We start from the raw sequence: 24,724 nt of genomic DNA on the forward strand, positions 1-24,724 counted from the left end.
TGACTGTAAAGCTGTTCTGGCTGAGTTTTCTGGTAGATCTACGGATTATGGTTCTTCTTTTCAAAGACAAAAGTCACAGAGATCTCCGAAAAAAGGTTGGAGAAAGTACGACTCGTACTTCGTTCGAAAAAATATTTTCGATGTGTGGGTCAAAACAGCGTCTTCATCTTCTTCAAAAAATCAAAGAAAAGCTTGTATGACGTGGCCGGCCAGAACTGAAAGATTTGTTCTTTTTTTATACGTGGCAAAGAACTGCTTGTTCGAACTGTAAATGTGTAATCATGGCACGTTTGGCTATTTGTTGGGCTGGCTGCCTCTTGTTAGCACTTCTGTGCACGACAGGATATTGCCAAGCTGAAGTAGTGGAAATCACGGACAGTAATCTCCAAATGCTCCACGAGGGCGAATGGATGATCAAATTGTAAGTGAACATTCATGATCAAATTTTGAATTTCACGTGATTGCAGTGTGTCAAAATAATAACCAGCTTTGTGATGATTTGTTGTCAGTCATGCACCATGGTGCCCGGCATGCCAGCAGTTTGCAGCACCGTGGATATCATTGGCCAGAGAACTCAAGGAGACCCACCCCCACGTGCGATTCGCCAATGTGGACGTGACTGAACAGCCCAGTATGGTGAACGATTTGATGTTAATGCATTAAGATTTAAGATGTATGAAGCAATTCCTAATAGCCATGTATAGCAATTCCTAATAGCCATAAATGACTCGGTCTACTTGCGACAAGTCATGCACTTTTAAGTCGCGCGCTCGCGATAAGCCGTGCACTTTTGCCATCCGTATAATATGTACTTGCTGTGTATCCCTAGACCTGCTAATACTGGGGTGTGAACTGATGTGTATCCCTAGACCTGCTAATACTGGTCTGGGTGTGAACTGGTGTAGGGCGCAGACTTGACTTGCATGATTGGATTTCATTGAGCAGCACTTTAGTTCTTTAAAGCCGAGTTCTTCATAACAGAAATGCACTCACACACACCGGCATACAAGCAACACGTCTTGGCTATGGCCAGTGGCTACATGGGTGCACTTGGCTGACATGCCTGCCCACAAGCTATGATTCGTTAACAAAAACAGTTTGCAGTAAAGAGTCAATGCTGTACGGGTTCAACCAGGGACTGGAGAATGGTTCCCTAAATTCATTACATGCATGTTTGTGAAAAGTGGAATTGACTTTTTGCAGCTCTCAAAGATGATGGCTTTCCACTCTGCACGTAAATTCACGACTTGTGAGAATACCGGTAGTTAGACTGACATACTGAGGGACTTGAGGTGTAACCTAGAATTGGGTGACCACCACCTCTTATCACATACAGACCCAGTGCATACGCTATTGTCTTTTATGTGTACCGTATTTTTCGGAGTATAGTGCGCACCTTTGTATAACGCGCACCCCCAATCTTCATTGGGGGTGCGCACTTCAATCTTCATTGAAGTACATGCATTTCATATTCGGAGCATAGTGCGCACCTGCGATTTAGGTGCCTGGTTTCTCTACCGAAATTACTGACAATAATGCTACACCAAAAATAACGTGTTATGCAGTATGCCTAGCTGGATGTCTGCACCAATTCCTGAAAATAATTATTATTCCCGTAGCTATGCAGAAGACGTTACTTCAGTAACGTCTGGCGCTAGCCAGGGTCCACACAGCTTTAATTCCCGTAGCTATGCAGAAGACGTTACTTCAGTAACGTCTGGCGCTAGCCAGGGTCCACACAGCTTTAATTTGGTGTTTGTTTGTTTGTTTGTTTGTTTGTTTGTTTGTTTGTTTGTGTCACGCCTGGCGCTATCCCGTATCTGTCCCGTACTGTACCGTACCAGCCAAGATAGCTGGCCACAATATTTTTGTTTGTTTGTGCCATCGACATGCCTGGCGCTATCCCGTACCTGTCCCGTACCATCAAGAGTACGGTACCATCAAGAGAATGAGTATATATGCGCAGTGTATCGGGGGAATGCATTCAGTGCAGTAACATTTTGTGTGGATTTGTGTGCGAGGCCGAGATCCCACTAGCAGGCTGGCTGGGCCGCCTGTCGACCAGCCCGGGAATCGCATGTATGCGGAAAGCATAACGTTTATACCAGGAAGTCGTAAAATACCTGGTATTTTACGACTCCCTGGTTTATACAGTCATGTAGATGTATAGCAGGGAGTCATATTATGTAAACGACTCCCTGCTGTATGGGGAGATCTTCTGGAAAGAAATACGAAGTAGGGAGACGAGTAAATGCAATCAGAATGGATGTTAGTTGCCGTCAGTATAATGATAATAAGAAGAAGATAAACGCCCGTGATCGGCAGAGTCAGCGCTGGTCCCAGGAAACGTCAGGACAGACATCCCGTCGACTCCAGAACGCCCGTGATCGCAGAGTCAGCGCCGGTCCCATAGCTATGCAGAAGACGTTACTTCAGTATCTCATTGAAACGTTTTTGCAATACAATGATGTAGCTTATCAAAGGAAAAAGCATTTCCATCAGTTCTAACAACATGCACGAGGAGCTAGGCAACAAAGCATAGCGCAGGGCCCTGAGCTTCCAAGCTCTCTCGTTTGGTATTTGTTTGTGTGTTTGTTTGTTTGTGTCACGCCTGACGCTATCCGTATCTGACGGCAAAAAAGCATAGGATGTTATAAATTTTTCAATTCTCCTATTTTTTTTAAGGCATATCCTGGGATTCGAACCCGCACTATCGCCCTACATGCATTCCCCCATACACTTCGCATTCATACTCATTCTTCCAAGTTGCTTCACGTTATTATCTTGCGTTTGAAAGCCCTATTTGAATATTGCGGGCAGCTAGACGGTGTCGTATTACCCTCGATCGTACCTGTCCCGTACCTATCCCCTACCGTACCGTGCCATCAAAGACGACTGGCCACAATGCATATTCAAATAGGGCTTTCAAATGCAAGATCACAATGTGAAACAACTAACTGTTACTTGGAAGAATGGGTATGAATGCGAAGTGTATGGGGCATGTAGGGCGATAGTGCGGGTTCGAATCCCAGGATCCCAGGATCCCAAAATCCCAAAAAGGATTTTTTTAAAGAATTTATAACATCCCTATGCTTTTTTTTGTCTAGGTCATCAAGGCAAAAAAGCATAGCGTAGGGCCCTGAGCTTCCAAGCTCTCTCGTCTGCACTGCACTGTGCGTGATGCTAACTCATTGGTGTGCATTTTTTTGTTGCTCTTGCTTATAGTTCTCAGCGGTCGGTTTTTAATTCAGCATCTCCCAACCTTGTATCAGTGAGTGACTGGGGTAATGTTGCTTATGTGTAGGATAATCTACATGATTTTAGTGAATGGGGCGCTACTACTATGCGCATGTACTATACTAGAGGAGACAGATTCGTAGTGTAGCCCTTTTCAGTCAGCTCTGGAAGATCATGTGACGCGACATAGTGTACAAAATTCACCCTATTTTCATTTTTGCAGCCGAGGATACAGCAAGCTCCTTTTATTTGGAAGTTTTGCGGTAAACTGCACTCAGAAACGAGTCTGATTCAGCAGACTATACATTGTTCTCCTTTGATCTTGAACTACATGCACTAACAGCTGCTTCTTACAAACGATTTGCTGGAGGCTCCGACATTTGGACTTGCAGAGAAACATGCTTCTTTTCCTCGAATGGCAGGGAGCAGCAAGTTGGAACTAAAACCACACAGTGCAGTGTAGTGTAGTCACTTCACACCAGGGCTAGGGAGCAGTAAAACACCGGTATTGAGCAGTAAAACACCGGTATTGAGCAGTAAAACACCGGTATTGAGCAGTAAAACACCGGTATTGAGCAGTAAAACACCGGTATTGAGCAGTAAAACACCGGTATTGAGCAGTAAAACACCGGTATTTACTACTCCCTGCTTCACACTTACATGTAGCTCCCCTTGCTCCAGTAACGCTGCTGTTTTACGGTTTGCAAAGGTACCCACAATGGCTGCATGGACAATCATGTTCAAGACTGACATTCACCATGTTCAAAACATGTATAAAGCCTGAAGGACCTACCCGGTACGTGTTCAAGTCCAGTCCACGCATCGACAGATGGATGAACGTTGAACACGGGCACTTTGCGATACTTTTTATCCTGTTCTGGGCGTTTTGCGAACATGATACGAAAAACTCTAGCTGCTTTGTTTGCGAATTTTGCGATACAGCGCTACGCACCTGGTAGAGTAGGCTAGTTTTGCACCTAGCAGTTCTACGTGTAGTTATTGCACTGCTTCATCATAGTTACGTTTCAGGCTGGTGCCCGTTCTCGTCTACGTGTCATGCCATTGCTGTACACACACTTTACTGCGTGAGACTGCATATGACTGTACATACACTTTACTGTGTGAGACTGCATATGACTGTACATACTAGTAGTAGTACACTGTACTGGCAATACAGTGTAATACAGTGGACTGTACTGCCAGTGATGTCTGTACTGCATTCTCCATGTGTGTGCCTCCTGCTTTGTTGATTTGTGTGTGTGTTTTGCTGTGTGCATGTGTAGTGTCAAGGATAATGCGTTCAGGAAGTATGATGGCAAGAGATCGGAGGAAGATATTGAGGTCTACATCAAGGACGAACTCTGGAAGAATTCTGAGCCTCTGCCATGGTTCACTTCTCCAATGGGACCATCGTGAGTGAAGATGCTAGAAAGAACGTCATAAGTACATGACTTACTTGGTAGTCTTGGGGATGTGGTATGCAGACAGGAATAGAAACAATACAACTGGTACTCATGTCGAATGGAACTAGCGTGGTAATAGCTGCTTACACACGCACACACACACATGTATACATGCACACGCACACACACACACACACACACACACACACACACACACACACACACACACACACACACACACACACGCACGCACACACACACACACACACCTTCACCTTGCCCATTGCGTAGCAATGATAGTGCATTGTTATTTCTCCAGTCCTTGACAGAATGACTGATGGCGTTTCAGGTCGCCCCTTCGACGGAACATGCGGCGACAGGTGCAACTGTAGCTAGCAGCAGAGGGTGCCTTGGGTGGTCGACGGGCAATGGTACGCCACTCCGGATGGTTCTGGGCTGCATCGTACCATCCACATGTTGGTACCGGTGGCTCAACCGACGCGAAGTCATCCACAACCCCGTCCCTCCACCTCTTGCGTGGACCATGCGCCGCCGGGCAGCGCAGGGCAGCGCAGGGCAGCCAGTTGACCTAAGAGAACACACGTTGGCAACCGGTGATCCTCCACCCGTGCCACGTGTCCAAACCAGCGCAAACACCGTTCCCTTATGATGAGATCAATGTCCTCAGGCACTCCTAGGGTCTTTGCAAGGGCCGGGGACATTACGTGTGTCTCCCATTGCTGCTGCCGCGATACTCCGACGATAGTTCTGATACATTGATGGTGGAAGAGGTTGAGGTGTCGTACAGGAGGGTAGAGAGTATCACGGCAACATACACGTGATGACGACACTGTAGACTCAATGACCGGTTCTCGAACACAGCTTGCTTCAAGCTACCAAAGGCTTTGGATGCCTTGCCAACGCGGGCCTGCGCGTCGTGGGAAGACAAACCATTGCGGTGTATGGCACTGCCAAGGTACGTGAACGATTCCACAGAATCTATGGCTTCACCACCATCCGGTGCCATTGGCGCCTTCGTCGGAATGTTCACCTCTATGCCCTTGGTTTTGGCCACGCTAACAGTCAAACCCCATTGAGAAGCACATGAGATAAACTTGGTCGTGGACGACTCGAAGTCTTGCTGAGTGGTGGAGAAGACTGCAGCATCGTCGGCAAAAAGTGTCTCAGTGACACGGGTTGGAAGTAGCCGCGACTTTGCATTGCGGTCGGCAACGAGTTTACGCCCAGGCTTGTGCTTGACGGTATCGCCAACATCCGGGCACACACACGCACACTATGGGCTGCAATATGCAATGCCAACTTAGGAAGAGGAAAGCAAGTTGACGCGAACCCAGTGTTCTTACTCTTTCTCTTTCTTCTTCAATTGAAGCTCTTCTTTTTTTTGCTTCAGCCACTCTCCTTTGGGGATCTGCCCCTCCACGTTGGGGCAATACCTCTTTGGCCTCGGAACTATGTGTGACCTTCTGAGGCCATAGCCTTTCCGCATTTTCCTCAAGCGTATAAATTTCTTTCTTGCTCCGTGTGTTGTTTTGAAGGTGCTACTTCTCCGATAACGTTCACAGAAGCAGGAGCACTCATGCTTTTGGTGCTGGTTGTGGCATTGCTGCATGTGCCGGTACTGCATGTGCCGGTACTGCATGTGCCGGTACTGCATATGCCGGTACTGCATGTGCCGTTACTGCATGTGGCGGTACTGGTTGTGGCGGTACTGGCTGTGCCGTTACTGCATGTGCCGGTACTGTTTGTGGTGGTACTTGCTCTGCTGGCTGCAGCAGCCAATAGCTTTTTCTTATGGCGTCACACTGTTGTTCTGGACACGGAGGACGAGCCAAGTGTTGACTCATGATCTGCCGCCATTGGCTTCATCGGATGGTCGGTTTTCCCACTCGCAGTTGCACTGAGTCGCTTCGCCATAGTATTGGCAACATGTTCAGCTACATCAGGCTGGTTGTGCTGAATGAGCTTCAGGAACGTATCCACTTGTTCCACCGTTTTCTTTAGCATCAACCTCACCACACACTCTGCCATTTTCAACTTGTTCTCCATGGCAGCTGCGCCAATATCGTCTTCGTCCAGAACATCACTCTCTTGTAGATCTTCTAAGATTGTGGAAGCATCCAAATACTGTAAACCGGGAATGATTATTGCCATGGTCTAATTTCTGCGAAATTCGTGACCGCGTGGAAATCGCGAAATTTAGACAGCGCGAAGAGGAGATCCATGAAAGGTTTAGCAAGAATGCCACAGGTTTAGCAAGAATGCCATTCTGCAATCGCAAAATTAAAACCTCGCTAACCTGTCCGGATTCTGAAAACGCGAACTAAACACGCCGCGAAAATTTCACGCTTTACAGTATTAATTAGCAAATACGTACTTGATGTTCAGCCCTCACCAACGCTGTACAAAGCGTCACTGGCCCGTTTCTCAACGGTCGCGCTAATCGACCAATCAGCGTACAGCTAATGTACCAAAATTCTCAAACTTACCGTAATTCCTTGGTTCATACGGTGTAGTTTCCAAAGATTTTGTATGGACCAACGTCTTCTTTCGATAGATACCAACAGATCGTCCGCTTCGAATTTTTCGATTTGATTGCCGTTTGGCCGAAAATTACCTCCGAAACCGGCCTCCACTCGTTTCACTTCAAGGCTTTCCAGGTGGACGGCATCGCAATTCGGAAGCGGAGAAAGGATAGCCAGTGAAAAAAGAAAAACAACGACGTATTGGTTGTCAAAATCGACCAAGAAATGAATTCAATAGACCCGTTTCCGTGCTGCGCCCTCGCGGCCCGCGCGAGTGCGAAAGGGATTCTTTCTCGACAAAACAAACAACAACTACGCGCAGTACACAGGTACATGCAGGTGCTTTTTGCAGTGCAGTACACTGACATCACTGCACTGGCTGTATATACCTTAGGAATATCCTGTTCTTTTCCAAGGCATGATTGTCGCTAGTGGGAGAACTCAGCCACCTGAAGCTTTCATAAAGGAAGAAGTAGTAGGTGAATGAGTTCGCCAGAAAATGGAACGACAAGAAAATAGATACTGTTGCTTTCGGGCGCTCATGAGACGACGGCAAGATAGGACTGAAACGATCGACAGTCTGTCTCGACGCAAAAGAAACTCTTCTAGGAGAAGCTCGACGTGCTGTAGAGTTTGCAGTATTCTGCTGGAAGAAGACAAGAGAACTAAACTCAGACTAGTACAGCGTGGAGCTGAAGCACGAGCGAAGCAAAAGCTGAGCGAGTTCGCAGAAATGGGGAAACACAGGAAAATGAGTGGGCGACAAGATTCTTTAGCTCGAAGCTCGCGCTAAGACACGCGGTGGGCACGTGCGCCTACGGGTAGCGCGGCCAGCCACCATGCTTTCAAAATGGAGGTCGACGCTTTTGAAATCCGTGTAGACGATGGTGAGGGCTGATGTTGTATTTCACACTGTGCGGCATTGCGCCATGCAGATGCGGAGCACAAAACCGGCCTATAGCTTGACTCAATCACTCTTGTCTTCCCTGTCCAGAACTGCTTGTCACGACCTCTAAGCTTACGAAATAACGTCCCAACTAAAAAGTTACGTGGTCACTTAGCCACCAAAAATTCCCGGAACCCAGTCCCTCCCCATCAATCGAATGGCTCGCTACGCGGAACAAAAAGTCTGAGCAAGAGCAAGCCATAAATCACCACACACGCACCTGCACACACGCACACACACACACACACACACACACACACACACACACACACACACATACACACACACACACACACACACACACACACACACATATACATACATACATACATACATACATACATACATACATACTCAATCTGCGGACAGAAGTGTGTTGTCCTTTGTGGACTCATCAGCGCAGCACAGAGAAAATGAGGCCAAACCTGATAGCAATGAAAAATTAATAAATTTTCCAAAGCCAGATTTAAACCTGGCCCAAATGTACCTTGCCAGAGTGCTCAAACTGACAAGTCAGTGAGCCCTGCATAACGCAAACAGCAAAGGCACTACCCCACATGAGAGTGCTCAACTGCTACAAGAGCAGGAGCGAAATACTCAATCTGCGATCCTTCTATATACATACATACATACATACATACATACATACATACATACATACATACATACATACATACATACTCAATCTGCGGACAGCATGATGTTTCGTTCTTTTTGAACTCATCAGCGCAGCACAGAGGAAATGAGGCCGAACCTGATAGCAATGGAAATAAAAATTTCCAATCAGGCCCGAACGTACCTTGCCAGAGTGCTCAAACTGACAAGTCAGTGAGCTCTGCATAACGCAAACAGCAAAGGCACTACCCCACGCAAGAGTGCTCAACTGCTACAAGAGCAGGAGCGAAATACTCAATCTGCGGACAGCATGCTGTTTCGTTCTTTTTGAACTCATCAGCGCAGCACAGAGGAAACACACATACATACATACATACTCAAGTCTGTGGACAGCAACTGTTTCGCTCTGTTAGAGCTCCTCAGCACAGCTCAGAGGACCGAAGCGCAGCTCTTCGCAATGAAATACGTTTCCGTGAAGCAAAGCATTTTTATAAAGAGCTGCAAACCCCGCCAAGAGTGCTCGAAATGCTCCAAGAGCAGTGAGCGTTGCACACACATACATGCACATTGCACATTGCACACACACGCACTATGCGCACGTTTCTCCATACCGTGAGCTGCAGGCCGCGCACATGAGGACACTTTCCATCTACCCGCTGTGCTTCCTGCCTGTATTGGCATTGCTGCTGAGTGGCTGAGTGGTCATCTTGGCTAACGTGGACTTCATTCAGCTTTCTAGATAATGTCCTTTTTGTCCAAACGACCAGTTTGGCTTGCACACTCAAGTTTCTCAGTATACGACTTTGTTGTATTTTCTATAAACTTACTTGTTGTCAGTGACAAAAGGTAATGTTAGATATGTTACATGCAAGCACGACACTTCCGTAGACAACAAGAGAAGTCATTGAATGAGAGGAAAAAGGGTGTTTCTCTCGACTGCATTTGGCAAGGAGAGTAAAAGAGAATGTAGCAGCTCACAGCGGAGCAGGACATACTATGCAAGGTGTCAAAACAGGGTGCCAGTGAAGTGCTGCGAAGTGACAAAGTGAAGATAAACAGCACCTCATTATACGCCTATGTGCGTACACTAGGAAGTGGAGCATGGTGCAACTTGAACTGATGTCAAAGTGTGATGTTCAACAGTTCTGCTTGTGTTTGTCTTCACTTATCCCTTCACTTTCTGTCCACTGTAGTACTGTGAGTGCTTCACACTTCTTCACTGACTCACGTTTTCACACCTTGCATAACAGTTACGCTAGTATGAGCTGCTTCATGTACTTTTGCTCTCCTTACCACATGACTGTAGTCACAAGTGAATTCTGGAGACAAGCGTTCTGTCTTATTCAAATAATCTATAAGATACTATTCTCTAAAAGAGCAGTACGAGGCATGTGGCCTCTAATTTCCTAAGGTACTATAAATTCTACTATTCTGTTGGCTTTATAATTTTTATATGGATTGTGTTTATTTGACACTGTATATTGTCTTTGTTCAATATATCCACTACAGTGGCATGATCCTTGGGTATGCAATGGTCAGTGGCAACCACCTCCAGGTAAAGAAATGTGCACACCCACTCAAACAGCTTTAACCTTTCCTTCCTTGCCGTACTGTAACGGTTACTTCTTTGTCCTGCTGTGTCTTTCTTGTAACTCTTACTAACAATTCTTCTCCCTGACCTGATTGTGTCACACTGGGTGACCCCGTGACCGACTCACTGGCTCACACCGGGTGGGTGTGTGACGCACTGGCAGAGCATGTATTATGTGTCCCGTGAACTCACACTAACCACAGGGCGTGCACAATATCAAGCCACAATACTGATCCCAGAGAACTTCTGGCAGGTATCAATGCCAGCCTGACAAGTGTGATCTTATGTTTGATATCAGTTACAACCTGACAAGTGTGATAGTGTGGTAAATATCAGTTACAACTAGACAAGTATGATCTTGTTTTTAATTTTGTATGCACTGCAGCAATACTATAACCACTTGACTGAAAAGCAACAGATCCCACCGTGGCTGGTAATTGCGTGTGGAGTAATGACTGTCATCACGTCTGGTGTTCTGCTTGGGCTGGTAAGTGGGCAGTAAGACAGAATGGGATACATAATACGCCGTTACATGACATTCTACATGTACACAGTTACTTCCACACTGTGCACAGATACTAAGTCACACTTTGCACAGGGATCACTGAGCCTGCAGACACTAACAGTGCTTTCAACACCTGCATAATCTAATTCTTGTTTTCAAACTTCTTCTTGAATCTACAGTCTCCATCAAGGGAGCATCGCATGTTTTTAAGATGTTGACATGTTACAGAAACAGCATTGACATTGTATTTTATTGCAGCATCCCAAAGCATAATAAGAACACTTGCACAGTGTAATCATTGCTTAGCTCACTGAAGCCTATCATAGCTGTTATTTAGCATAGTAGTCTTGTACATGTACGGTGTGGCACGCTCATTGCCTGCATGGCTTATGTTACCGATGTCTCACCTGTCTAACTCTGCTGCTGCTGCTAGGTATTGCTCTTCTGCATCAACATGTTCAACAGTGTGGTTATGCCCGCACCACCAGTGCCAGTGCCACAGCAGGCAACCCAACCGGTAGGGCCGGACCCAACGTTTGGCTCTACTGGAGAGAATGACGAGCCTGATCGCAAGAAGGGTACGTGCATACTGCATACTGCATACTGCATACTGCAATATTCATGTATACTGTATAATTATTACATGTACCGTAAAGTACCGTTGATCCGCCCCCTCTCTAATTCCCGCCCCTGTCGATTTTCTACCTGTGAAGCGACTTCGGCGTATTCAACGAAATACGATGAACCGACGCATGCACTGCTGTACACAATACGTGCCAATCCAGGATGAAAATGTGCACACTTCAGCACATTGAGTCTGATTTTTACGTTGTTGTACATCGTACTGCACTTGACAGCCTTGATCTAATTCCCGCCCCCTGCCCAAAACCCAGCTGGGAAGCGACATGGCGGGGGGGGGGGGGGGGGGGGGAATCAACGGTATTTAACGGTACATATCTGTGTGAATGTACTCGTGGATATGGAAATCCGGTCGCACGTCTAGCGGCCCCAGGGCGCTGGCCATGCAGCCGTGGGTGAGCGGTACATATGCGCTGGTCATTCGACTGGATTTCCATGTCCACGACAGTTGAAAGGAACTCGTAACTCGTATCCATATGTCCTTTTCCTTTGTACATTTATTATTGGCTCAACATACGAGTTTCAAATATCTGTGTGAATGCACTATTGTGTGTCTAGTAATAAATAATAATAGTACAGCACGCATATATGCGCATATAGCTCGAATGAAAAAATCAAATGAGGGTCATGCATCTGTGGACAACGTCGAGCCAGTGCGCTCTGTCTGAGGCAAGTTGCTCCGCTTCCAAAATAGACATGTTGAGAAGTGAAAGGTCATTCCTAATGTTGGCTACCCATCTGGTCACTGGGCGAACTCTGGGCTTCTTTATATATTTTATATATTTTTTGGCGCTACACTCTGCGTATATACTGCTCTTGTGTGGCTTCCACGGTATTCATTGTTATTACCTGACGATGGCCAAGTGCCGAAACGTTGTAAAATAACGGAACTGGTTCGGATGTGATATGCAGCGCTATGGGAATGGGTGTGTCCACCCGAATTCTTTTCTTTATATTTATTGCCATCATCATCATCATCTGCGTTGCTGGAAAAAAATAATATAAATAGTAAAATAAAAAATGTAGAAAGGAAAAAGACACTATGGATACGAGTTAAGAGTAACTCTCCATCACTGTAACATGATACTTTATACAGTCAGAAAGTGCAATAACTAGGCACAAAACTGACAGAGTATTGAGTACTGAGAAAATAAAAAATAATAATAATAAACGGCATTATGCAGCTGTGTAAGCAGTAGATGCACAGTGCCATGCACTTATGAAAATATAGTGTGTTGTACATGTATGTCTGCAAGCACGCATGCGCCTATCAGAAGCCTGGATGGAGACTTATGAGCTCTAACGGCTACCCAAGGCTAGCAGTCATGGTATCCTGTTTTGTTTCATTTCTTTAGGTGTGAAAGCTTCCCCCAAGCCATCTCCAAAGCCCTCTCCACAACCCTCTGCAGGAGTTGCCAAGGACAGCTCTCTGACAACATCTCCCAAGCAGAGAAAGGTACAATAGTGTTGAGATAATTTCCACTTACTAGTACTGAGCTGGTTTTGCTCGCGGCTGCAACGCACGGGGTAGTGAACCCAGGACAGAAGCGGACCAGGCATCATGACTTTGCACATCTATCGTTATGCTGCTTCATTACGCGACCTGTTTTTTTATTATTATTATTAGTACTAGTATCATGCATGTACTTTGAAGCACCACAAGTATGCAAGTGCAATCAATGTCCATGTGTGACTATGGCTAATTGTGTTCATCTTTTCTTGGCCTCTTTTGGTTGAAATGCTCAGGGCAAGAAGCTGAAGGCGTCCACTGACTGAAGACGGATCAATTTGCCGATGTGTGGCCCAGACTATTGACTAAGATTAGTCTTGACTTGTTCTCACTGCTTTCTGCTAGCACAACGTATGCATAAATGTGCTGTCAGGCAATGTGACATCACACTCGCTGAGTGCATTCTCTGTTTCTCCTTTTGCCTGCTGTAAAAAGTAAGCTTCTCTGCAGTCTTATGACCCATCTGTATATTGTTAGAATCGGTGACCATGTCAATGACTTGTTTAGTCTTAGAGCAGTTCAGCGCTTCGTGTAAACAGCTGTTATGATTGATCATTATCACCACGCAAGCATACCCTGCATTGAAGTCTTGTTTCCATGCTGAGGTAGCTACAATATTTCAAGAACTGACCGCTAGCGCATGCCAATGTGCTTGTTAAGCTGTCTAGCTGCACTCCCTGGAGAAGCCCGATTATCAGTCATGTTGCCGACATGCGCTTAGGTTACTGCTGGTTCTGTGAGTGTGACTGATGACAGTGATGTGCCATGTGATACAGGCTAGGTGTGCACTTCCAGTTACGTTGTTTGTCTCGCTGTTTGTCTTTTGAATGCTGGTCTGGTCTTTTTATAATAATATTTTATTCGTATTGGTGTTCATGACCAGACGGCCATTATGTGCAACCAAGAGTACATAACCTCCAAGAGTGTGCAACTCGGCTAGTATGGGTGCTGTCCCGCGACAGAATTTCAAGTTGACGTCATTTTTATGATGCAATGCGCACTGTACACGGATTATCAGATGAATCCGTAACCTGTGGTGGACCAAAGCCCATCTGATCCTGTACAAATTATTGCAAAGAAAAACCTGTAATGCGTTGACACCCGTACACATGTTGTAAATCACTGGTGCAAGGAGCATTGCATCATAAATAATGACGTCAACTTGAAATTCTGTCGGGACAGCAGGGTATGTGGGAGTTGCACACTCTTGGGGGGTTATGTACTCTTGGTGCAACCTACTGCTGTGTGTGTAGTGCGTGCTTACGTGTGTGTGTGTGTGTGTGTGTGTGTGTGTGTGTGCCTCCGTCGCATGTCTGTTTTCCACATGCGATGCGTGCGGTCGATAAAAACTTATGTGTTTGCCGTCATTGCCTAGGTTACGATCGCAAACACGTCATATTCCTGCGCTATGCCTTTTTATTTTGAAAATTTGTACCGAAATCAAAACTTCCCGCGGAAAAATCGATGTTTCTCGTACCAAATTTGTGCGCGAAAAATCTTTCTACACTCGATGACGCAAAATCTCCATACGAAACATGGTTCGTATGAAAGCCAGTCCACACGGATTCTCCACGCCGAAAATCGTATGAAGTACGCCTCGAAAAAATCCGTAGTGCCCATACCTATTTTGGCACAGAAAATCGTACCCTGGACCCTGCCAAACGAGAATTCACATTTATCCGTTCATATTCTTGTGCATGCCAACCATCACCACCTGGAGTGGCTCGACATTTGGCTACAGAATTATTTATGATGGACTGTTAATACTTTCACATGATGTGAACCGTTATTGTTTGGCATTTTCATCCTAGCCCTACGAAGAGGTGGCAAGTTGTTGCAAGAAGGACCTGCTCATCATGTGATGAAATTTGAAGATTGCTCAGGGCATGAGTAGTGCGGGCCAACCGACCAGACTGCCCCAGTACAGATAGTTAGCAATGGGTGGGGGTGGGGGTAAGCTGTTGCTCTGGGCACTCACTGATCGGCTATCATTGTGAGTTACCCCAGCACCGGCTCCTACACACACATACTTTTAAAATCAGTCATCTCTAATCACTGCCTGGTTGTTTAAAAAATTAATGGGGAAGTCTCGCAGGGGGGGGGGGGGGGGGCACAAAGTCACTTTGTTGCAGAGTAACCAGCTCCAAGGCCAAGATGCACACCAGTGATCATGTGACCCAGCGCATGTTGCGGGTTAGTGGTCACTTGCCTCTATCTGCATTTTGGTACAGCAGTCGAGGCCACAACAGCACGGATGGTGTGCCTGCGACTGAGGAAAAAGAGAATCAGGATTAAGGGTGGGTAGCACCAAGCTGAATTGCAGAGCATTAGTTCTATTGTTACCGGTGGCATGTGTTCAGTCTACATGACATTGTATTTTAATGTTAAGATGTGCCGGGCTTCACTGAACTGCAGTGATGAGTTCCAAGGTCATATCACAGTCTTGTTATGTGCACTGCAAAGCATCATTATCAAGTTGTATATCAAGTTGAAGCTATGCACTTCATTTAGTAGCCACAGTATGCAGCAGCAGCAGCCTGGTGTGGGTGTTACACTAGTAATGTTACTAGTATCCCCGTGACACGGCACTGTCCCCGTGACACGCACAGTCCCCGTGACACGGCACTGTGTCCGACTATACTATTACTTTGGAGTAGTGACTAGACTAGAGCGTATATCACAGTAGCACAATTCTTAACTCGTTACCTGCATGCATTGCACAGTCTCTGGATAAGCCACTGAGACAAGCCGCACACGCAGTGGGCAGTAGCGTGGACCGAGTTGCATATAGATGCGGTTGCCATAGTTACATATAGATGCGGTTGCCATACGATGGAGTGCGGTCTCGCCCAGACTGTGCCGGGCCGAAATCTCCATGGGCGGCCATATGCCAGTTGTCGTTGGCATGTACTTCGGATGGCAGGCCTGCATCCTCTTCATTGTTGCGCTTCTTCTTCTTCTTTTGCCCAGCCGTGGCTCTCTTGCTGCTGCTGTGGCTACTCTTGGCTTCACGGGGTGTCTGACACCACCTCACCAACGCCAGGATGCTGAGAGCGGCCTGCAGCACATCACAAGTACCAGCCATGCAGAATAGCTTTTAAAACAAACTGTGCAGCAGTGCGTTGGGATAGCCCAAGCAGAGGGCCATATCAATAGCTGTGCTGTGCTGCCGCTACATTACCAGGAATAAATTAAAAATAATCCTGCACACAAAAATTCCTGCCACCTCACCCCTCCCTGCCACCATGCCATCCGATCATAGTATTCAGTTTGGCGTGGAATAATTCGGACCACTCAGTACGAATATAAAGATATGCGATTACATCATCTGACAGCTGAGATGCTTTGGCGAAGCTGCGGACTCACAGCACAGCGCTGCACTTGCACTAGCGACTCATGCTGTATATTAATGCACCCATTAGAAAACCTGCCATGAAATCATTCCCATAACTTATATTATGATCCCTGCCGGGAGCGTGAGCTGCAGCTCGTAGTCACAACATACTACATGTACATGACCGGATCATGAATGGGGGAAAGGTGCAAGTGTGATTAAACCCGAGAAGCATGAAGTGCAGTGCAACAAAAAACAAAAACAGACAACAAATGGACAAAACTAACGAGTTGTTGACAACCTCCCTAACAGCCTAAGCGTGAATCTGATCTATTTACATAAGTTCAACTTCGCATTGCGTGCACGTGACAGAATTGAAAAACAATCATCTGAGTACACTGCACGACATTCAGGATGCTCTAACGAATGACAAGCAATGGACGAATCATACTTCTCAGAACTAACATTAGAACATTCAGAATGCACAGAGGACAAGTTCGACATCAAATGCGTAGTCGACTCAGGCCGCTGTTGACTACGCCGTTGCTCTGCATGCCACCACCACCGCCGCCATTGCCGATCTCGTCATCCTTCTCGTTTGTTGTCTTTGCCAGTAAGTAAGTTAGTGGGTATTCTTTCAGGTTGCTTCTTTGGCGGTTTGCCAAGCTTGAGATCAGTGGACACTTCCGATGATGGTTTACTGGCGTTATTCACATGGATAGTTGGTTGTGAGGTGACATTCTTTGGGATTAATGCCACTGTGTTGGACCATCTTGTTCCCGGATGACTCTTCGGCGGGCGTCCCCTCCGTGGTCGTGTGGGATGTGCGTGTTCAGGGATGAGGTTCACGCTTCTTGGGTTTACTCACACTTGCACCTTTTCCCCATGGCGCTACTTTCTATGTGTGTGTGGTCAGGCATTTGATACATGGCCGCAGTTGTTCTATTCTGTTCCCAGCGTGTAGTATACTGTATAGCTTGGGTATTGATCGCGGAATATGCCCGTATCATTTATACTGAACCGTAGCAGGGAGAAGTCGGAGCGAATAGAGTATAAACACTGACGTAAATGCCAACCCGAATTAGTGGTAGCGACTTCGGCATTGATTTGTTAGGAAAGGGAGGGAAACGGATAGTCTCTGTAAGTTTGTATGCCTGGTGATGCTTGTACCGGGAGAGCACTGTATAAGTGGTGCTCTTCAGGCACAATCTTCCTCGGCCTACTCAAGCTCAACTGATGAGGGATGAATTACCCGAAACACTGTGTATTGAGCAGGGAGTGGTGCTTTCTTGCAGGTTTGCCGAGTCGAAGGTTCGATGGACTTGAAGTCTTCTCGTGTGCTCTGGATGGCGGTCATGAGTCAGTCAAGTGTCAAGTCAAGTCGGCGGTAAAGTGCGAGCTCCAGTGTGGGGATCAAACCCTTTCCTAAGTATATGCCAGGTCGTTGAATGTCTGTACGGTTGAATGTCTGTACGGTTGAATGTCTGTACGGTTGAATGTCTGTACGGTTGAATGTCTGTACGGTTGAATGTCTGTACGGTTGAATGTCTGTACGATTGAATGTCTGTACGGTTGAATGTCTGTACGGTTGAATGTCTGTACGGTTGAATGTCTGTACGGTTGAATGTCTGTACGGTTGAATGTCTGTACGGTTGAATGTCTGTACGGTTGAATGTCTGTACGGTCTATTTCATGCAACGTTATCACATAATCCAAGTACTGTCGTGGACATGGACATTCGGTCGAATGACCGGGGCCGGCGCCCTCAGTGCGTACAGAATGTTGCATGTGTGTACCGTATGCAGAGTCACGGCTGCATCGCCAGCACCCTGGGCATGGGACCGCTTGACGTCACGGCTGCATGGCCAGCACCCTGGGCACGGGGCCGCTTGACGTCACGGCTGCATGGCCAGCACCCTGGGCATGGGACCGCTTGACGTCACGGCTGCATGGCCAGCACCCTGGGCATGGGACCGCTTGACCACCAACCGGATTTCTATGTCCACCACAGTACTACAGTCAAATCTGTCGTAAGCGACCGCCCCTTGGTGCAAGAAAAAGCGGTCTCTTACGGCAGATGGTCTCTTACGGCAGATGTATGGTAAATTCGGCATACCGGGCATGCATATATGCTTCCATGTACTCAAATCGACGAGAATAATGTGATTTTTAATATCATTTTATTGGATATTCAATAGAATATAGGGGTGCACAAACCCAAGAATAGTGCACATACCAGGGCTAATCTTGAGCGCTACAGCGCAGCCTCAGTACAGGCCAGGGCCAGTCGATCGCACTTGCAAGACAGCGCATTTTCACACCTTGCAGTTTACAGCGCACTGGCAAGTACAGTTTTGCACCTGACTGAACCTGGGTCGCGGTCGCTTACAGCAGATTTGAATGCAGCCATTGTGCATGAAATCGCGGTCGCTGGTCGCGCACAGCAGATGGCAGGCGCGTCGGAACGACTTTGGAAGTGGGGCGGCCATGGAAGGGGGGTCCGGGGCTCCTCCCCCGGGAAAAAATTTCAAAAATTAAAGCCAATTGCAAGCATTTCCGGGCATTTGGTGCCATTTCAGTGTACGGTAACTACAATGAAAGACTTTTTGATTCTGCAAAAAACCAAGAAGATGCTACGATCGGGGACAAACATTACCCTCCCCCGGGAAAAAATTCAAAAATTGAAGCCAATTGAAAGCATTCCCAGGCATTTGGTGCCATTTCAGTGTACATGTACATGGACTTTTGATTCTGCAACAAACCACGATCGGGGACAAGGATTTGCCACGTTTGCGCTGAGATCATCGCGCTTTGTTGCAGTGTGCTAAAAAAAAAAAAAAAAAAAAAAAAAACGGCCGAAAAAGTAGGGCAGCCATGGCCGCCCCGGCCGGTGCGGTTCCGACGCCCTTGGATGGTCGCTCTGGACAGGTCAGTTTGTATGTGAAACCGTCGGTGCAATGAAAATCGGTCGCTAACGGTAGATGGTCGCCTACAGCAGAGGTCGCTAACGGCAGATTTGACTGTAGTATCAGATGGTTAGAAGTGGTATTTGACGGAGGCCTGTACGAGGAGCGTAACTAACGTTAGTTCATTCTTTTATAAAAAAATTAAATTATTCTTGTCAGTCATTGGCTTTCAATTACTGTCGTGGACATGGAAATCCGGTCGCACGTCTAGCGGCCCCAGGGCGCTGGCCATGCAGCCGTGGGTAAGTGGTACGTCTACACACGTGCATTTATGCGCTGCAGCGCGCTGGTCGAACATGTGAACTGCATGCAACACTCTGCACGCGCTGGCCCCCGGTCATTCGACTGGATTTCCATGTCAACGACAGTACAATGCGTCTTGTTATCACTCTCTTAGTATTGACTCTCATTGATTTTCGCTATACCTAAGCAGTCAAATATTCCTGCATATTTCACTCCTTAGGGCTATACTGACTGCTTATATTTGACTGCTTAGGGGTTGCGCAGTTGAACGGTGCCTAGTGCAGCATTGTCACTGCATGAGTAGGTGGTGGTGCAACGGTTGTGCAATCATAAAATCGGGATTCATGAGGTTATCGTTCTGGAATTCGAAATACGGACTGTTTGTCGTGATAAATCTAATATTGACTTCGTACTTGGTCAGTATAGGAAATAAAAACCTCGTAAAAGACCTCGGCTTCGCCTCGGTCTTTTACTCGGCTTTTATTTCCTATTGACCAAGTACTCAGTCAATATTAGATACCTAATGCTAAGCGCTGACACCTTCGAGCCTCTTACCCAGCCTCTAACCCAGCCTCTAACCCAGCCTCTAACCCAGCCTCTAACCCAGCCAGTTGTCAACAAAGTAATTAGTTACATGCAAACCCACAAAGTGAATGTTACCATGGTTACCGGGATGTCTTACCCATAAACCGAAGTTGATGAAACACAGAGCCAGTGTAGCTTGTCCATCGATCTCTCTCAGTGGTATGCCCCGTTCCATGGCACGACGCATGAGAAACGGCCTGCTTTCCCATTCGCGGAGCAGCACAGCAAAGCAGGCGATCCAGATTACAGCCATGGCAGTTGATGTCAGCGTGTCTATGGCACGCTGCATGAAGGGACTGAAACTAGCTCGCTCCTCCAACACTTCATCAGCCAGTATGACCAGAGTATCTAGCACCAGCAAGATCGTTCCGGCAATGAAACCCACCGCTCCCACGGCCATACCCAGGCGACATGCCTCGTCCCTCGAATTGAAGATGCACAGTTCACATCGAAAACGACCCTTGTCGGCGATCAGGCCCAGTACGGCAATACCACAAAACTGTCAACAACGAGGAAAAGAAATGACACAAGCTTGGAAATGGTTGCCATCGGTAAAACAACGTTTTTAGGAAGCCGCACAGCAACATTTCGGACATACATGTACAGATCATACGGTATGTAGCTATGATGTATGTAGCTATGATGTATGTAGCTATGATGTATGTAGCTATGATGTATGTAGCTAGACTTTCTTGATTGTTTTGTACAGTCATGTTGACCAGAGGCAGAGCTAGAGGAGTAATGCCGTACTGATTACCAGTAGATCTACTTACTGCTTTCAAAGGACTACAGAAGTCAAACTCATGTACATACACCAATGATTATGTACGAAGAAATACGTGTAAAAGTCTTGGATACTGTTACTGATATGATATTGGGCAGCTTGACCGTAGCAATACAGATTTCACAGAGCGGCAGCAAGCTGGTTGCATGCTGACTGTCAAGCGTCAGACAGTTTCTACTTTCGGAAGGAGGAGCGCTTCGGATGCATGTAATTCACATCATAATAACAACTGGTGCTTTGTATTCTCATATTATGAGAATACAAAGCACCAGTTCGATCCCACGCGATCCCATCTCACTCCCGTCCCAAATTCCATAGTATTTTATTATCCTATTCTGGGTTTTCTAGCTGCATGATTCGTCATTGGAGTTACAGAGTCAGTGCAGAACCAACAACAGCCAGAAGGCACAGAATAAGAACAAGACCGTAGGAGCACGAGGGTGCCCTCAAGCCCTTCTTATTATCAGTATGAATCTCCAAGTCTTATGGCATCAGTAGCATACAGAAGCTGCACAGAGCCCAGGACAAGATGGAGGGTATAACGTTACTCGTTAGGTGATGTAGCAGCAGCCTGGGTGCACAGACTACTCACCACAGCCATAGCACGGACAGTACTCACCACAGACATCGCACGCAGGACAAGCGTCGTAACTGCTACTGGATGTGCTCCCATTGTTATCGGCCGTTTCGCTTTCGGTTTCAAAATGGAGCGGGCAAATCTGCGTTGAAGGCGCGTGCCGGTGCTGTTATGACGGAGGAATAGTCTCAACAAGAGAAGCCAGTACGATCACTTCAGGGATGGCGTATCGTCTTCCAAAATGACTACATGGAGGTTTCTCTGCTGTTCAGCTCTTTGGTGACAATCACTGACATTCCTTCCCACCATTCAGTGTGGGCACTCTCCCTGTGTCATACAGCCAAGCACTGCGTCCAACAGTAGCCAGTAACACCAAGGCTTATCACGGTCTTCCTTCGCCGATCTACTCAGTGGGAACAGTCCAGAGATTCACTCGTTGCTTTGGCTGGAGGGAGGGACGCCTCTCTAACGGAAGCGGACGCGCACAGCTGAGGTTGTTTGCACAGGAACAAGGCACGTTTGACTGTTACCGTTGCAGTGGCTGCAAAGTAAGTCTTTGCCCTGGAATAGGGCCAATGTTACAGTGAACAATGACTGTAGACTAGTGTTTGTGATTATAAGCAGACAACGTCCAACAACTACGGTCACTGCAATCGACTAGTATGCCCAATGGAGCCCCAGGAAGCCGGCAAATGACGAACTAGCTATACTTTACGTACAGACTACAGAGTCATGTACGTATTGCCTGTCAAGTTAGTTAGAATGCTAAGCCCTGGTATTAGCACTGGCAAAGAATCAACTCATACACAGTCGTTGCATCTCGTCTTTACACACGACGACTATGCAGTGTGTCCTTGCCCTCTCCTCGATCCCTTGTTGCCGCACATGGCGTCACATGGCATCGCTACCATACATGTACATGGCCTCCCCCTACCCCCCCCCCCTCTATATCTATCTCTCGACACATGCCCAAACCCGTACAACCAGCCGCAATCTCCGCCGTTACGCAGTTCTTCGTCAGTGAAGCGTCCTGCAGAGCGCTATGTGGCAAGCACCAACCGTCATCTCAAGTGATGGTCATCGTTACACCGACCGTCACGGTGCCAGTACAGCCAGCAATTTCCCTAGTATCGTAGTTCGCAATGCTAGCCATCCATGCGGTCTACATCACGTAGAAACATAATAATCAGGGACGACTCCCTCAGCTCATGAGTGTGGCCATCGGTGCTAGCGACACCAGTGTGATCATGAGCAGAGAAATGCAGCACTGTCTGTGCCTGTGGAATGTGGTGTGCACACTTTACAGCCTAATAAAGGTACATAATTATTGTACATAGATGTGGCTCTGGATACGCACTGCAGTCACGCTCATAGTCGACAGGGAATGGCACAAGCGAGGCCTGTGCCACAGCCACACGACCAATCACAGTGCTCACATAGAGTGTAGGGTCCAACACTTCTATGATGCCAGTGTCCATAATGCAGTGGGGAGAGAGAGAGAGAGAGAGAGAGAGAGAGAGAGAGAGAGAGAGAGAGAGAGAGAGAGAGAGAGAGAGAAAGAAAGAAGGTGTGTGTGAGAGAGCGTGTGAGTTGCTGCGTGCGTCTGTGTGTCTGTCTGGCAGTAATTGTAATTTTAATTGTCCGTATGTTACATAATGCGTATACTTGTGTGTGTGTGTGTGTGTGTGTGTGTGCGTGTGCGCGCGCGCATGTGTGCGCATGTATGTGCTTGTGACTTTGTGTATGTCTATAACGTGTGCACACGTACAGTCGTCTCCAGTCCAGATATCCAACGGGCAGATCAGGCAACCGGTTGTTGGCAGTCAGCAAGCATTGGGCACTCGCGGGTGCAAGCTACATGATTGTACATACATTCACTTACCACACTCCACAGTCTACAATGCCATGTACATTCACTTACCACAGTCTACATTGCACTATATTGTATGGCTATGGCTCAACAGTTGAATTCAGTAATTCAGTCATTTTCAGCCAGGCCAACACTCTACTACACTCCACAAAGGTGACGGACGACCGGCGTTGATCAGTGGACTAAATCATCCCTTTTTCAATTGCTGATACTGCCGCACGCAAAACGTAGCAGTTTCACATTTTTGCTTCTGCAAGCAAGTCAGTTCAGCGGATGGATAGTTTGAAGACAGACTATCTATGACAAAGGCTTCTTCACTAAGTACAGAGCAGGTGAGGAGAGCGGGTACTACCTTTACCCCCCCCCCCGCCCCCCTCTCCCTCTCCCCCTCCACGCACCGACAGGACCACACGCGCGTACATACACCGCACACTGATGGGACAGGCGTCAACTCACACTTTCACTTCAGCTACTGAGCCTAAAGCAACGGTTTTACTTCACGCACAATTATGTACTGATACGTGTCAAAAGGATATCGAGCCGTTCAACGCGGCTGACCAAAGACAACACAGTGGCCAGAAATAGTTAGGTTTAACTGTTTTGTTGCCACCTGGATGGAATCATGTAAGGGACAGAAAAACAGTTCATGCGTCGGCTCGACACAGTACTTCGACGTACGCTACGGCACCAGAGAGGCAGATTGACAAGACCTACAACAAAACAGAAAAACGCATGCATAATAGATTGCTTCCTGAACTTGAGAAGCAAAGAGAAGAGAAGGAAAAAGGAAGGGACAACTGGCAACACTTTTCAACACCGGATAGGTGACTCAGCAACAACAAGCGCAGCTGAGTCCGCAGCAAAGATAGGTGCATAGAACCGCCTAAGTTTGCACCCCTCAGGCACATCACAATGGGCCGGACCAAAGCAAAGCAGATCTGGCACCGGATGGAAGCCATGACGGCGCTGTAAGCCTCGCTGGTCTTGTCGGCGATCGGGGACGCTATTCTTTTGTAGAGAGAAGTGGCAGATTTCCGAGAATACGGCAGGAAAAAAGCTAGAGTGCTCCACTTCTCTGATTCGCTGCTCATAGGCACGGCGCTTGGCTTTTTGGTTACGAGCGTAGCTAGCAGCAAGTGGGTAGAGACGATTCGAGGACGCCAGGGGGTTAAAAACCCCGGACAAGCAGCAAGTGAGTTGAGACGATTCGAGGACGCCAGGGGGTTAAAGACCCCGGACAAGCAGCAAGTGAGTTGAGACGATTCGAGGACGCCAGGGGGTTAAAAACCCCGGACAAGCAGCAAGTGAGTTGAGACGATTCGAGGACGCCAGGGGGTTAAAAACCCCGGACAAGCAGCAAGTGAGTTGAGACGATT

At 47.1% G+C, this 24,724-nt stretch overlaps 2 protein-coding genes across 2 annotated transcripts in view; one reads left to right on the forward strand and one right to left on the reverse strand.

Moving 5' to 3' along the window:
- The window catches only part of LOC135822899 (thioredoxin-related transmembrane protein 1-like), a gene marked incomplete in the record, with an annotated part of 14,210 nt that extends 300 nt beyond the window's left edge, over positions 1-13,910 (forward strand). Inside the window, 9 exon segments of the mRNA XM_065335739.1 lie at positions 208-421; positions 510-631; positions 3,226-3,271; positions 4,521-4,649; positions 10,254-10,299; positions 10,721-10,822; positions 11,274-11,418; positions 12,835-12,935; positions 13,226-13,910. Of these exon segments, the coding sequence (XP_065191811.1) occupies positions 208-421; positions 510-631; positions 3,226-3,271; positions 4,521-4,649; positions 10,254-10,299; positions 10,721-10,822; positions 11,274-11,418; positions 12,835-12,935; positions 13,226-13,255 (935 nt within the window).
- A 1,273-nt stretch (positions 13,911-15,183) lies between these two features.
- LOC135822908 (synaptogyrin-3-like) lies at positions 15,184-22,289 on the reverse strand. The gene is made up of 3 exons (XM_065335749.1): positions 21,521-22,289; positions 20,215-20,616; positions 15,184-16,047 (listed from the first exon to the last, which is right to left on the reverse strand). Exons 1-3 carry the CDS (start codon positions 21,572-21,574, stop codon positions 15,796-15,798), a joined length of 708 nt encoding a protein of 235 aa, XP_065191821.1. The 5' UTR covers positions 21,575-22,289; the 3' UTR covers positions 15,184-15,795.
- Between the last annotated feature and the right edge of the window lie 2,435 nt (positions 22,290-24,724).

Source organism: Sycon ciliatum, chromosome 1 (assembly GCF_964019385.1).
Source record: "Sycon ciliatum chromosome 1, ocSycCili1.1, whole genome shotgun sequence".
Lineage (NCBI taxonomy): Eukaryota > Metazoa > Porifera > Calcarea > Leucosolenida > Sycettidae > Sycon > Sycon ciliatum.

Excerpts from the sequence above, each read along its gene's own strand:
- LOC135822908 (XM_065335749.1), bottom strand. The coding sequence starts at position 21,574 with ATGGGAGCACATCCAGTAGCAGTTACGACGCTTGTCCTGCGTGCGATG. Across the intron at positions 20,617-21,520 it reads TCCTGCGTGCGATGTCTGTG|TTTTGTGGTATTGCCGTACT; the intron begins GTGAGTACTGTC and ends CGTTGTTGACAG. Across the intron at positions 16,048-20,214 it reads TCATCAACTTCGGTTTATGG|GCCGCTCTCAGCATCCTGGC; the intron begins GTAAGACATCCC and ends GATGTGCTGCAG.